Here is a 15,125-nt window from a genome sequence, read left to right on the forward strand (position 1 = left end):
CACAGTACCGAGCTGTGAGAGTGACACATTTCTGCTTGTCACTAGGGCCTGAATGCCAATGTTCACAAGTGTCTGATGGACAGTCTAGCCTCTGCCCATAACCCCTATGGAGGGAGATCTCTGGAGCAAGGGAGCTGGGCAGTGAGACACCAAATAGGGGGATCTGACTTTGTGTTAGCCTATTAGTGGATATTGGCAGAGGGACAAATGGTGAAAGGGTACAAGGGGTGAGAGGGAACATTTAATACAGCTGTCCCCAGGCAGTTGTTGGTGCTCTTAGAAAGCTGTGGCCAATCTATTCCATGTTAATGCTGGGTTTTGAAATGAGCTGAATGAACCTGGGACAATGCCTGGCATTCACTAAATATCTATTAGTTAGATATGGGCATGTGTGTCTGAGATTGTTAGAGATCAGGCATTGCTTCAGCATCCGGCAAGGTGGTGCTGGGCTGCTGGACACTGCACTGATCACCAGCAGGTCAGTTCCAGGGTACTTTGTACAAGAATAAACCCAATGTTTTGCCCAAATGCCTCCTCACAGGTATTTCCATTTTGTCCCCCTGCAGTTCCATTCCTCCCTTCCTATGGCCCTTCACCAGAGTGACACTGGGGCAGAGTGGCTGCCATGTCCTGCCCCAGAAGTGGCTGCATTTCCGCAGATGCCACATTCATCACTGGGGCCTCTTCCTTGTGGGATGAGGCTCAGATCTGCCCAGCTTCTGATTCAGTCTCTTCTTGTCTCATCAGGTGTGATGAAGTTCTAAATGCAAAGCATGATCTGGGTTTATTTTTTTAAATACCTCCCATATGGTCTAGCGGTTAGGATTCCTGGTTTTCACCCAGGCGGCCTGGGTTCAACTCCCAGTATGGGAAGTTTCACTTTTGATTTATTTGGGGATTGGTCCTGCTTTGAGCAGGGGGTTGGACTAGATGACCGTCTGAGGTCCCTTCCAACCCTGAGATTCTATGATCTCATCCCCTGCCCCACCAGCCCTGCACTTCCAGGCATGATCAAGAGATGCAACAGCCTCCCCAGAGAGCAGCAAGCACCAGGAATACCTGGGTGGTGGGCAATGACCATCCTCATCCAGAGGTTCAGCAACCAGCTTCCTACACTGACCATCCCCACGGGCAGCCCCTGCGATAACACTCAGAGGGCTCTCAGCAACCTATGAGCTATTGCCAGAATGAGATGCGGGGGAGCTGTCACTGCCACTGGATCCTGGTCTGATCACAACTGAGCTCTAAAACTGCTACTGTGACTATTCGATCTCATGACTTTTACCCTCCTGTTACTCTCTTTTTCTCCACAGCCCTGTCTAAGGGCCATAGGTTCTCTTGAGGTTTGGGGTCACAGCCCCTGTCAGTGAGGTAGACACAGAAAAGACACAGACATTTTAAAAAAATCCTGCCTTGGCCAGAGAAAAAATAACACAGACCCAGGGCAGCTTCCACTGGGTTACCATATTTAAGAGGGGGTCTTATGCTGTACCCCTATGGCATAAGACTATAAACTCTCTGAGGCTGGGACTGTCTCCTTTTCAGTGCTTGTTCAGAGCTCAGCACCATACGGCCTTAGGCATCCACCATAATATGATTGTTTAATAATCAGCAAACAGTTTGAACTGCAACACACAGCAGCTGGCAGCCTGGTTCTATCAGAGTTACTGCTTTAGTGAAGTTACTACTACGCCAACAGGAGAGCATGAATTGTGCTGTGGGCTGAACTTTGTGGGGCCTATGTAATGGAAGAACCATATTAGAATCCCAGAGGGAAGGCATTCCCTGTCTATATCAGTGAGACCAGTTGCACTGGGTGTCAAGCTGCCTGCAGTGGCTCAAAAGCATGAGTACCAATGTCAGGGCAGACTGTTAGGAAGCAGGGCACAAACCCCAAACTGGTTGTGAGTTTATACTTAGATTACCCCAACCAATTATTAAGTGTAAACTCCTCAGGCACTGTAACAGCCTAATCATGGAGTCACAGACAGTCCCCTTCAGTACTCCAATGTATTTTGGCACCCTTGTGAGCGTACTTTTGTGGTAGATCGTCCCTTACACCAAGAACCACAGCAATATTCAGGCCACTCCCAGTCCCAAAGGACTAGTCATTTACCCCAGGTCAATTAGATCTCACACCGAAGACAGCACTTGTAACCAATCTGATAATAAACTGTCTCAAGATTCATTAAATAGGAACAGGAAATAAGAGAGTTATTTCCAAGGTTAAAGCAGGTAAACAAAGAAACACAAATTCATTCTAATCTTGAGTTTCAAAAGGTAATAGGGCCCTAAAGCCCAGGCTTCCGCCCAAGCCTGGAAGTGTACACATCATGAAACAGCCCCACAGCCCAAGCCCCATGAGCCCGAGTCAGGTAGCATGGGCCAGCCACGAGTATCTAGGTGCTGTGTAGACAGATCCTTAGAATCAAAGACAGTTTCCCTGGCTATTAAGTTAACATGAACTACAATCACTATTGGACATCTCTACACACCCAGCACATTCAGTGTCTGAGCTGCACCCCTAACTGTGGCAGTGCTCAGTGAGTGTCACTCCAGAGGACTGGGCTGAGAGCCAATCCCGAGGAGATCCTGCATCTACAACAACAGGGATGGCTGCTGCACTCAGCATGGAGTTAAAACTCCATTAGGGAACACATGGCTCATTGGCCAATCCAACTTTTAGATCCACTGGGATTTGTAGGAAAAAATATTCAAAAAAGATCGAGATCTAGACAGAAAATCCCCATTGTGACGGTAAGGAAATAACCCAACAGGAAAAGTCTCCCACTCCAATATTAGTCTCAGTTGTACCTGGTCAGGCCCCAAGAAAGGTGGGGTGTCAGGTGGTATCAGTGTCTTGTAGAAGCAGCATGTCTTTGGTGACACATCAGACTGACAATTGGCCTGCCTTGCCTTCAGGTACGCCTGCCTCAGCTCCTTGATCTTAGCACGGCACCGCTCTGTGTTCCTTTCTTGCCCCTTCTCCTCCAGGCCATGAGAAATCTGTCCAGAGGAATCAAAGTTCCTACAGCTGGAGCGGAGCTGCAACTGCACAACCTTCTCTCCCCACAGAGCCAGTAGATCCAACAACTCCGGTGTACACCAAGCACAAGAGTGTTTGCTGCAGGGAGCCAGCACTGTCAGCTGGGAAGACAGCTGCGATGTGAGCTGTTCACGAGGAGCAAACAGGAAGTGGAATTTCAAAAATTCTCAAGCCTTTAAAGGGGGGAGAGGCATATGCCTGTGTAAACTGGCTGCAGGGCAGCGGAGTTCAAAATGATGACCAAAGTGGTCAAGATGGGCATTCTGAGACGCCTCCTAGCGCCCTCTTGTGGCGACATAAGAAACACAGAGTCCATTGCTCTAACTACATCACAAAAAGCTCTATGCCGCTCGTCGAGGTGGTTTTATGATATCGGCGGAGCAGGAGACCTAGATCAGCGGGAGAAGCATTTCAGCGTGTACCTCCACTGTTTTGTTGACGAAAGCTGACTTTTCTCGACAAAACTGTATAGTATCCTAAGTGTGTTAGCTTTGAGGTACCTGACTTGACACTTTAAGAGGATGCTGACTTTCCAAAAGTGCTGAGCCACTGCTCTGTGAAAATCAGGCCTTTTTGAAAAAACGTGTCACCTGCAGAGCACCTCAGGTCAGTCCCTTTTGAAAATGTAGGCCCCAAATCCATGTTTTGGCACTTAATCGTGATAGGAGAATTTTTAGAGGTACCGAGTACCCACAACTTACCTTGAACTCCCAGTCACTTGGTCCTGCTCAGCGTGTGTTGAGGTGGAGGTGGGGGACACTGGGCTGGACTAGATGACTTCTGGAGGTTCCTTCCAGCCATATATTTCTATAATTCTACATAGCGTAACTTCCTAGACTACATTAATTGTGATTGCTGGGGTATTAAATCAAATTAAGTAACAGGTTTAATGAACCAAGTGTTAGATAATGTAGCTCACACTGATATCATGCAGTAAACAACATTCTTAGCTCTTTAATTTTAAAGACAAGAAAATAATGTAAAGTATAAGGCAAGTGATCGCAAATTATGAAGGCAAGGAAACTTGGCAAAGAAAGTAATTATGTTAATAGTACAGTGTGAATTAAAGAGTTATTGCTTACATGAATAAATGAGCAATCCACAGGTTCTCAGGCATTAGGACATATTAACTCACTAACGACTGGCCAACTCCTAGGTCCCAAAAACTGAGGATCACAGGAGGTTTCCTGCAGGGGCAGGTGACATGTTATCATTGGGAGCAAGGCCTGAGCAGCCAGAAACGTTCCCTGATCCTTGACATTGGGGGGTTTCATGCAACAGACTAAACACAGCAGATGCTTACAGCCACTCTGCCTTTGTATAACGAACCTATATGTTAAATAATTACAAACACATGAGAGCACTCTGACCCATGGTGAATATTCTAACAGTACTTCTAAATTAGTCTTACACCAGAAAACTTAGCAAACACTACAGCAAGCCACTGTGCAAACAACTGTTGACAAACCAATTACCCGCAGGCTGAAGGCCCCTTTAGAAGGTGGAAGAGAAGGTGAGTCATGAACAAAGTGGTGACTTTTTGTGAATCACATACTGCAGTCTACAAAAGCAGTGAGAGGTCACGGAGGGTGATGGATCGTATGGTGTAATAGAGCAGCTTCCAGGCCAGAGCTTGGAGCAGTGTCTGATGGCACAGCCTCCCGGGATGTTTGCATTTGGACAGATAGTGAAGGTGACAGGGGTGAAGTTGAACACAGGGTGGGTAAATCTGCTGGAGATTGAATAGGATGGGATGGGACAGAGCTCTTTTGAAACTAGATGGCCTTGTTTTCCACATACACTGGGAGGGTCACAGCTGCTGCTCAGAGTGGATGTAGAGTGGGTTTTACAGAGCAGGTTGCATAGGAAGGCTGTAGGTGACAACAAAAAGTGACCCCTGTCCCCACAGGGGGAAGTGGAGCCTGATCAGAAAAGCTGCGTCAGCAATCTTTCCTAATGAGCCGTTCCTCCCCCTTGCACTATCAACCATCCACTGCTACGGGGTCAGAGAGCATCTTGTAGCTGATCAGGAAGTAGGGGTAGCACTGGCAGTTGTCAGAGATCACATACACTTGGGTATTGCTTTTGCTGTTGACCCAGGAGTTGAAGAGCTGCCCACCAGGCACCACGGGCAGGGGGTGGCGGAAAAGTTTATGCCCAACAGCAGTCTTGCCCACCAGCACCTTGGCCAGGAACATGTAGCGTAGCCCGGCCTTGCTCGCCTGGCCGTGGCGGTGTGAATAGATGGCACTCTTGGAGAAATAGCAGCCCCTGCCGTAGATTGGGGCATGCAGCCTTGAGAAGCTGGGGTCAAAGTTGTTCTGGCAGATGGGCTCCAGGAAGTCAGCAGCACTCCCATAGAAGAGGTGCTTCTCCAGCTGGTGTTTCTCCTGCAGTGAACATGCATGGGACATGATGGCCTTCTTCCTGAAGGAGACACAAAGGGAAAAAAAGCAGGCTTAGATCCTGCCCAGAGGGGATGTTTGGGGAAACTTAGAGGCCTAACTCCCCCCAACTCCCTCCATCTCCACTTACTCAATAGATAAAGGCCAAAAGCTTGAATGGGAAAGACTTAGGGGGTCAGTCTTCCCCAGCCCTCAAGGATCCATCCAACAATGACACAAGTGCATCCAATACTTGAGCAGATTAGGATCTGCCCACCACTGCACAAATAGTCACATTCAAGTGCACTATCTGCACCAGTGCACATGCATGGACCCTGCAAACAACCCAGTGCACTAGGATCCATGCACCCATTCCCGAGGATGCATCCAAATATGCAAACTCCAGTGCAGCTGAATCTACCTACACTCCAGCACAAGGAATTGCCAAATGAGAAGCAGTCATGCTCACGCTGGTGTGCTAAAATCCCACCTGAGGAAACGAGCACTAATATTCACACCCTCGCACACTAGCTCCTTCAGTCATACTCCTATGAGTGCACACCTTAGCGCACTAGCTCCAGGGCTCATGCTCCTAGGCTTCCAGCGCCATGGGTTCTGCACCCTAAAGCACTGACATTAGGTTTTACACTTCCTGCCGTGAGCATGGTGAGCTCCACACGTATAGGCACTAGCTCCAGCATTCCCCCTCTGGCACTCGGGCTAGGACTCTCATGCTCACATATGTACGCATACAAGCACAATCTCCCCACAACATTTCTCTTTATACCTGGTATATTTTTCCCAGAGATCATCGTTCCGGATTCGGTAAATCCCCAGCACCAGTGCCTTTTCCTCTGAGACAGACTGATGGAAGAGAGCACAAACTCTGTGGTATGCAACCTCTGTTGGTAGCACCTCCATCTTCAGGAAAGCCTGGCCATCTGGTGGCTTCGGGACCCAGGCAACAGGATAGGATCCACAGTAGCCATCCTTTGGATTCTCCCCGAGGACGTCAGAAGTGGAAGGAACTGTTCCCCAGGGTCTTCTTGGGAGTGTCCTAGGGAGATAGTGAGACAAGAATTAATCTCCTCTGAATGCTGTTATATTCCTTTAGGACCATGGTTGCCAGGGGAGTCACTTACATCAGATGTGGCACCATACTGAGGAGGGGACGGTAGGAAGGTCGGCGCTGGACCAGGCGGACGTATCCCTTATCCCGGTTCCATTGCACACGGCGCTTCAGATCCACAATGAAGAAGTGGCCCTGGCGTTCAAAGGTGTAGCTGTCCTTGTCTTGCTCATAGGCAGCAAGGAGACCTTGGGAGATGGGCTGAGGGGGAAAGGAAGAGAAGGGTGTACAGGGAGAGTGCTCCAAAAAGGAAAGCCAAGGACCCACACACACACTGCTCCTTAGGCTGCCACCTTCATCAATAAATCTTTAGCTATCTGGGGAAGCCAGAGGCAAAGATCTGCCAGTATCCAGCCTGTCTTCATCTTGACTAACTATGACCTGGTTTTAAACCTTTCCTTTCCCTACAGCATCCTTTAGCCTTTTCAGCCTGGTTTTCCCTCAGGCCATAGCAGAGAAACTCCTTTCTCTTCCTGCCGATGAAAGCTCCTTCCCCATCCTCAGTATCTCCCCTCCACAAACCTTCTCTCCTCTGTCTGTGCCCCTCAGTGTGTCTCCCCCTTTGCTGTTGTTTCTGCTTTAACTACAGTATGTAATTCCCTTGCATACCTCAGTGAGGCATTGTTGGGGAAACGCACTGTATGATATACATGACGCAGGTTGGATTGCCGTTCCCTTTTCCTCACCTCCTCATACTTCTTCCAATTGTCATTGCTCTTCCAATAGGCCGCCCACTCTGTGGGGAAGTGGGGATTCTCCTTTGGATCAGAGGTGTTGGAAAGTCGCCGCACTTTGTCATAGGGTCCGATGAAGCAAACCAGCTTCATGGAGTGCAGAAAAATGCTCCCAACAGCACCGCCTCTGTGAGCGGGAAAAGGATACAGTAAACAATAATTCCTCCATTACCTCCTACTAGGAGAGGCCAGGACTGGAGGAGCTAGCAGCTTCCCGTGCACCCAGTGCTCCTGCCCAGTTCTCTACAGCACCTCCTGCTGGGTGAAGCCAGGACAGCAGTAGGGTGGGAGCTCCTGGCAGCCAGCACTGTGGCCTACACCGTAGCTCTCAATTTGGGATCCACACTTCTAGTGCAAATTACCCCTTCTGTAACCTTAGTTTCTTGAGTCTATTTCTGATGTAAAATAATTTTCAACAAGAAAAGTGAGGGGAGTCCCACACATGTGGGACATAAGGGACCTGGGGAGTGGAATGAATGAAAGTGGGGAAACGTGCGAGGTATTCCCTATGCTGCATCCCAGATTGGGGCAGGGACTTGAGACACCATGAGCTCCCTATACTCAGCACCTCTCCCACTGTTTCCTACAGCTCTTCCTGCTGGTCGATTCCAGGACTGGAGTTTGGCTTCCCATCACTTACTTGTCCACAAACTTAATCTGCTCTTTTCCAGTGTCGCAGTAAAGTTTCTCTAGGTGCCGCTGAGCTGACTCGCTAACACTCTGCCAGGCTTTGCTGTCCCTCCGCCTAATCTGCCAATGGTAGGGATAGTGGGTGTGGTGGAGGGGGCAGCTGTCCCCCTGGGTGCAGCCCCCCAGCAGGAAGCGGTCACAAATCTTAATTTCATCTCTTGGATGAATGTGAAATCTGACCCCATTGTCACCACCCAGATACTCGGAGGCCTCCTCGGGGCTCTGGGAGCTCTCTCCCTTGGCCGTGCGCATGCGTTTTTGGGGTGGGCTGTTGGGAATGGTACTTTCACTGGCTGAAGAAGCAGATGTCTGAGGGGAGCCAGAGCGCTCTTCATGGAAGGAATCCAACTCCTGGGAGAAAGAGTAATTTTGAAATGTAACACTGAGGCACAGAGTAGCTCAATGCAGGGCCTCTAGCTTGAACCCCCCACTCCTACTCTGCATGCACCGATGCCACAATGGGGCCTCTCCTCTGATATATCGCAATAAACCACACACACACAGTCCTCCCCAGGGACCCCAACTCCTGTTCACACCTCTAACTCACACACACAGTGCTCTACAGTGGATCCCTATCCCGATATACATAAAGGTAACTTGGCCCTAAATCCACAGGATGGGTCACCCCTATCTGGGACTTTAACCTCCCTTTCAGCACAAATGTAGCTCCCTCCCGTGGGACCCCAACCCTGCCCCCCAGAGATCTTTTCGTCTCCTGGGGGAACCAATTCCCAGCATGGCACAGCCTCTGCCAGCCCCTGTTCCCCACAGAGATTCCCATTGGCAAACACCTGCTGGGGCTGACTGGGGGAGGCACTTCTTGTCCTCAGTTGGCCTGGTAGCCCTGTGGAATTATTCTGCCCCATCCCTCTCCCTGTGGCTCAGGCTGTAGCCACCCCTCCCAAACGCCTGGCCAGCGTCTTGCTGCGTCTCTTTGAATATGGGAATTCCGCACTGTGCAGGAACAAGGGGTTTAGAACATTGGAACATGTTCTGCTCTGATTGGTGGGAATGGGGGGGGGTCCTCTGCTCTGATTGGTGGTTTACGATTAGTGTTTAATAGGTGTAAAAAAGGATAGGAGAAAAACTTGATCCCACTTTTCTTGTGACTGGGCAGGAGGGTAAAGTCCAGCTCTACCTTAGGTATATTAAAATGAAGTGTAGAGTCTAAAGAGGCATTACATGCCTCTCTCTGTTACATATCAAAAGGTATAATACAGTCCCATGTGTATATTAATGAAGGGAGGAGCATGAGCAAGCATCTCTCTTCCCTTCTGCTGAGTATTCAGTGGGCTAGTATAATCTACACGTCCCAACTACTGCCATCGCCACCAAATATTAAGGAGTCTGGTAAAATACTTTTTCCCATTGGGACATATTGTCTGGGGATTGTATAGTACTCCAGACCCCTGAAGAATAACTAGGATGGGTAATGCTAGAACGCAAAAGGGAAGAGACCCGGGGTGGAAATGGGATTTGAGGATGAAACAGTCAGTAGTTTCAGCCCTAAAAGGTAGGTTTTTGTAGAGCTAGATTGTATTTTGATATAAAAATGGATGTAGGGAATTGTAAAAGGGAGGAAGGAGAAGAGTTTTACAAAAACCAATATGAACAAAATTAAAACACAAGTAATGAGAAGAGAGAATACTTTCTTTTACTTTAAATGTGTGGTTAACGCCAGATGACCAGAGAGTGAAACTGACCCAGAGCAGAAATGAAATTGACCTCATGTAGGGTCATTCTCCAAGATGAGTGAGGGGCAAAGGGTAAATAAACAGCATAAAGAGGGACAAGAGAAATACATTAATTTTTCTTACATTTCTTTCAGAGTTAATAGCCTAAGGGGGTAGTTATAACATAAGGAACAATTATTTTTATCCTGATACCATCCCTTTAAACAATGCATTGACTGTCAGAGCCTTATTTAACTGCTTCCTGTTTGCTTTTTTAGGCCTCAGCTCTGTTTGTTGTGTAAAGTTCTAATAAAATATTCTGTAACCCTTTGCTAATTTGTGTCTCTCTGTCACCTTGATGGACCAGCAAAATGGGGAGAAGTTGTTTAACTGGTTCTTTTCTTCAAACCAGAGGATTCTGATAACAGTGATGTTACAATTCAGGGTAATGACCTCATGTGGAATTTGTGATGGCATTGGTGCTATAAGGCAACTCAAATTCTTACTCACAGTTTCCCCAGTGCTTGGCGTTTCCAGAAAATTTTGCTGCAATTATCATTTTTATCATGGAAATGTGAAGAAACAAATCAAAGTTGCTCTGAGTTTATTGAGCGTTTTGTACTTTCAAATCAGTGCATTTAAAAGAGGGGTTCATCCAAGGAGGCATGGAGAGCGCTCTGTGAAAACTGAGTCTGTAGATGCTAATTACCGGTTAGGCAGGCACCGGTTTGAGGTCGGGATATCTGCAGTGGGTACCATGGTGTATGGCAACACATAATATGCTGCAGGGCTCTGTGATCAAGGTGTCGAGTGTACTCAAGCTCACTGAGGGATTTGAAAAGAAATGATTCCCAAACCGTGCTGGACACTTAAATGGTATGAACAGGCTCATTCTGTACTCATGCCACCAGCACAATGAGTTAGTTAAGAGAAATTCTGCTGCTTCATTGTGGTGCAAGCTGTGGTGGACCATTGCAGACAGTTCTTGGATGTCTGTAAGGGTTGAGCCGGAAAAGGGTATGATGTCAGAACTTTTTAAGTCTGATTTTTTTTTAGGCATGGACATAATGGCACATTCTTCTCTCCTCACAACATTGACATCCACAGTGTACCCAACCCTACCGGTATTTTGGGGACCCTGCATACTCTCTGCTTTCTTGGTAACAAAGCCATACATAGACTCAACAAAGCCAGATGAACAAAGGCTTCACCACAGCGTTAACACCTCCTTATGCCCACCTACACATGTTGATATTGGTGTTACAATAACTGCATGCTGCAGTCTCTACAATATCTGTGAAGGTGGGGCAATACAGTTGACCACATATGGGTTGAGGTGGCTGCATTCCTTGCTGCAAATGTTCAGCAGCTAGACAGACAGACTAGGGCACCTGACACTGCAAGTTCTGCATTCCAAGCACTCATGGGAGAGTCTGTATGAACAACCCTTTCTGATGGGCTCTCTTCCCCACAACCCTGACTCCTGGAGAAGAACAGCCGGTCAAAGCTGCTGAAGAAGGCAAGCAGAGCTCTCCCCCTCACCACTCCGGAGCCAGAGGAGTTTTCAAGATGGGAGGGAGCAGCTGTCACCTTCCTCACAGGAGGGGAGCTGGGGGCAGAACTAGCTGATCAGCGCGATTCACCGCTGGGCTGGGGGAGCACAGAATTAATTGATTAGAATGTTGGCTTTTTTGGGAAGCTGGAAGCTCTGAACCATCAGGCAGCCAGAGAGCTCCTGCAGCAAGGCCAGAATCACCTTCCTGTATGAATCTGGGGGAGTTGGCAGCACCACACCTGTCACACACACGGAGGAGGCGAATGCAAAAATCAAAAGACCAACAATTATGATATCCTTTTTTTTTTCAAAAATCCCATCGTTTTGGGGGCCAGGCATGATTTTTCACCTTGTGGGGTTGGCAATGCTGGCATCTGGTCACCCTCTTTCCTCTCACTGCCTGTGACATCTGCCCAGCACCGTTTTTTAAATCAAACAGATTTTTTTAGTTTAACAAACTGTCATTTCTATAAGAGGAGAGAAACCTGTTTCAAAATAACAAAAAGCAAGCATGTTTGGCCTACCCATTTTACCAGGAAAGTCTCAATTTCATCTTTGAATTTCCATCCTGGTGATAAATTGTATAGTCAATTGCTTGATCACACTTTGATTCATTATGAAATATATTCAAGTCCCCTAATGACCAATGTCAGTCAGGTTTATTGCTCTAAGCCAAAAATAATATAGTGCAGGGAAAAGGTTCAATAAGAAAGCAGGCTCCAGGAAGCTGTCTTGTGCGGCATTGTTACTCTCACAGCCTGCTCCCCAAGTTGCACATTTCAGCTAGGGGTACTTATATGATGATTTTACAAGTTACAGAACTTTTTGCCTGTCACTAAAATCCAGCCCATCAGTTTGTCCCACTTCCTTCTCTTGTTCTGTTCCTTTTCTCATCTTTCTTTTGGGTACTAGCGCTGCAGGTACCAGTCCGTGAAGATACCGTCCCCAGCAGCTTGTACCGAGACAGAGAACAAATGTATCTTGATTTTGACAAGTTTCCTAGCAGCGTATGCCAAATGCTGAGTTGTGCTATTGCAGGGAATTGTGGGATGTAGCTCAGCATGAGTGAACAGAACTCTGGGAAAAACAAAGGCAATTCAGCTCTTAGAACTTGCAGGCATTTGTAGAATGTGGTATTTTCTAACATAACATAAATGTGTTGGCCACCAATCCTTATTCTTAGGACTATTTTAGCCATAATTTCACCCTTACAGTTATATTAATGCCTATTTGTATTATTCCTGACATCCTCCTGGTTTTGTATTTATCATCTTTTTCCTCCCTGTCTCCATTCTTCATCCGATCATTTTCAGTAACAAACTCTACTTTTTCCAACCACAAATTAAATACAGACCCCATAGTCATTTAGAGTAAAGGCCAGAGAGGAAGAGAAGAGGGGAAATTATTGTGGTGTTTGGTTCCCTAAGCTTTAAAAGGGGGAATGTCTTTCCCTCTTCCATGGCTAAAGAGAGGGAATTGATGCAGGGCTACAGTTCAAGGTGGTGGGGGAGGACAAGCTAAGCAGAGGGTGCCTATATCCCCTGTGTGATGCAGAGCCATCACTCAGATTCATTCTCTACCATTCAGATGCCAATTAAAACAATTGCAGAATCTTGGATCAGTCATAAAGTGGAATTATAGAATCATAGACTTGTAGCAATGTTGGGCTGGAAGGAACCTTGAGAGGTCAACTATTACATCCCCCTGCGCTGTGCTTATCTTCTTTTCCTTTACGTTTGTAACTGGTCGCTTACTGGGAAAGATACTGCTCCATTGGATTCTCTGGCCATTTTGGGAATGATATGGCCAGCTGCTGGGAAAGCTCTTCCTTAATAGGCCACCCCCAGGCCTTAAAAAAAAGGAGCCAATTTTTTCTGCACCTGCTGAGAAAACTTTGCTGCCCATAGATTCACTTTGAGTCATTGTCTGCTGGGACGTGGCACAATGTTTGGTACTCAGAAAAGATTTGAATGAAGGATTCCCATCCAAAGGCCTTTTCCAGCTGAAGGTCAGAAAAGAAACAAAACAAAAACATAATTTAAAATACAATTCCCTTCCCTAGTATTTTAGAAAAAATTTCCTGAACAATGAGTAAGTCTTTCGCTGCTGGGTGGAGCAGGCCCTGATCTTCACTTGGAATATTTTTCTTTTCTTTTTTACAAATGTGGCTGTCTGAAAAAGTCTAAGTACATGTACAAAAATAAAAATAACTCTTTAGCACTATTAAACTAGTTTGCAAACACTTCTTTAAAGAGCTTTCTATTTTCTGCTTTAATTCTATATATTCATATGAAAACACACACATAGACAGCTTGTTTATATAACATCTTTCATCTGGAAGGATCTCACAGCACTTTAGAAAATACCTACCCGTCCCTCTTTGCACACACATCCATCCCTCTATGCACACACACACAGAGTCATGGAGGAATCCCTTCTCCTGTCACTGAAATGCAGGCATCTGGAACACATCTGTTTGTACAGCATCACTCCAGTTCATACTTTAGGCCAGAAAAAGATGCAGAAGACTGTTTACACTGCAGGGTGAATGACAGCAGAACAGGAGGTTGGCAAGGATAATCAGAGCTAACATACTCTTGCAAAGACAGCCATAGTAGGCTTAGGGCATGATTTTAAAACCTTCTGACTTTGTGGGTTACTGTTAATGTTTACACATCTGTTGGGTAGTCACAACACCGACTGGTTTTGCATGTAAATTTGATACTTCGCACTCACCAGAAAGAATGGGCACAAATGTATGTAATATTGCAGCAGTAAAATTGGAGGTCAGGTTTAATTAATTACCCAGGGTCCCAGGCTTGTATTGCCTGCACTGAAGACTATGCTGCTGTGGCTTCACTGCTACCGGTACCCACGCTAAATAAATTAAAGCTAGCTCAGGTATGTCTTTGTGTGCTGCAATCACACAACCTGATGCAATGTAGACATGCACATTGTATTAGCTGACAAGCTGTGCTAACTCAGGCTGTATGGGTATGTCTACCCAGCAACTAGACCATCATGGCTGACCCATGCCAGCCAACCTGGCTCACGGGATTAGGGCTGCAGGGCTGTTTCACTGCTGTGTAGATGTCTGGGCTTGAGTTGGCGCTTGGATTCTAGGACCCTGCAGGGTGGGAAGGTGCCAAAGCCCCGGGCTGGAGCCACGGGCATCTAGCTGTTCTGTAAACATGCCCTATACCTCCTGACAGGCCAGCCAAATCAAGCGAAAAGCACCACCACACTTGAGGAAAGGGGTTGTGTGTGTGGCTGCATGGAAGGGATGCAAGTTAGGGGCAACACTTGGGTTATCACTCGAGACAATTCTGCAGTGAAGACAAGCCCTCAGCATATCTGACCCCTGTCTACCTTTGAGTTAAAGCTGTTTGCTTTCCAAACCAGAACATCTTTTCAGGTTTTGTTCATACGGGAGAACAGGGATCAAGCAGCTTGTTTGAGCGCAGCGCTGCAAATAATAAGAGACAGTGGTCATCTTTCCTCGGGCAACATCTCTTCCGCCTGCGGAGATTGTGGAGATACGGAGATCAGCCTAGTTGAGAGTAGCTTAGCTTCAAACCCACTGAAACTGCCATCTTTCATAAAGTTAGAGATGACTGCCATCTTTCATAAAGAAACAAACTGTGAGATTGTAGCAGCTTCTTTTGTGATCAGATTAAAACAGATCCCCTAAAACAGGTACAACTATGAAAATTGGCAAGTTTTGGTCTCAGAGGGCTTCTACTACCTATTACCAACGCTTCAGTTAGAGCACAGAGCCATTAGGACCTACTTTCTAACAGGTGTTTCATTAGTGAACTGTCATAAAGCTGCATTTGCTTTCTAAACAACTGAAAGCAGCATTTTGCTGATACACAACACACCACTTTCCATCCTGCTTTAAGAGCTTTTGTGCA

At 46.8% G+C, this 15,125-nt stretch overlaps 1 protein-coding gene and 1 non-coding gene across 2 annotated transcripts; one reads left to right on the top strand and one right to left on the bottom strand.

Moving 5' to 3' along the window:
- The first annotated feature begins 801 nt into the window (after positions 1–801).
- Positions 802–873, top strand: TRNAE-UUC (transfer RNA glutamic acid (anticodon UUC)). Its single transcript has one exon. It is a non-coding gene; the product is annotated as a tRNA-Glu (tRNA).
- Positions 874–5,028: 4,155 nt separating this feature from the next.
- Positions 5,029–8,235, bottom strand: LOC144270562 (protein mono-ADP-ribosyltransferase TIPARP-like). The gene is made up of 5 exons (XM_077827155.1): positions 7,934–8,235; positions 7,246–7,420; positions 6,573–6,760; positions 6,218–6,487; positions 5,029–5,473 (listed from the first exon to the last, which is right to left on the bottom strand). Exons 1-5 carry the CDS (start codon positions 8,233–8,235, stop codon positions 5,029–5,031), a joined length of 1,380 nt encoding a protein of 459 aa, XP_077683281.1.
- Positions 8,236–15,125: the final 6,890 nt, after the last annotated feature.

Source organism: Eretmochelys imbricata, chromosome 1 (assembly GCF_965152235.1).
Source record: "Eretmochelys imbricata isolate rEreImb1 chromosome 1, rEreImb1.hap1, whole genome shotgun sequence".
NCBI lineage: Eukaryota > Metazoa > Chordata > Testudines > Cheloniidae > Eretmochelys > Eretmochelys imbricata.

Excerpts from the sequence above, each read along its gene's own strand:
- LOC144270562 (XM_077827155.1), bottom strand. The coding sequence starts at position 8,235 with ATGCGCACGGCCAAGGGAGAGAGCTCCCAGAGCCCCGAGGAGGCCTCC. Across the intron at positions 7,421-7,933 it reads CAGATTAAGTTTGTGGACAA|AGGCGGTGCTGTTGGGAGCA; the intron begins GTAAGTGATGGG and ends TCCCGCTCACAG. Across the intron at positions 5,474-6,217 it reads CTCTGGGAAAAATATACCAG|GAAGAAGGCCATCATGTCCC; the intron begins GTATAAAGAGAA and ends TGTCTCCTTCAG.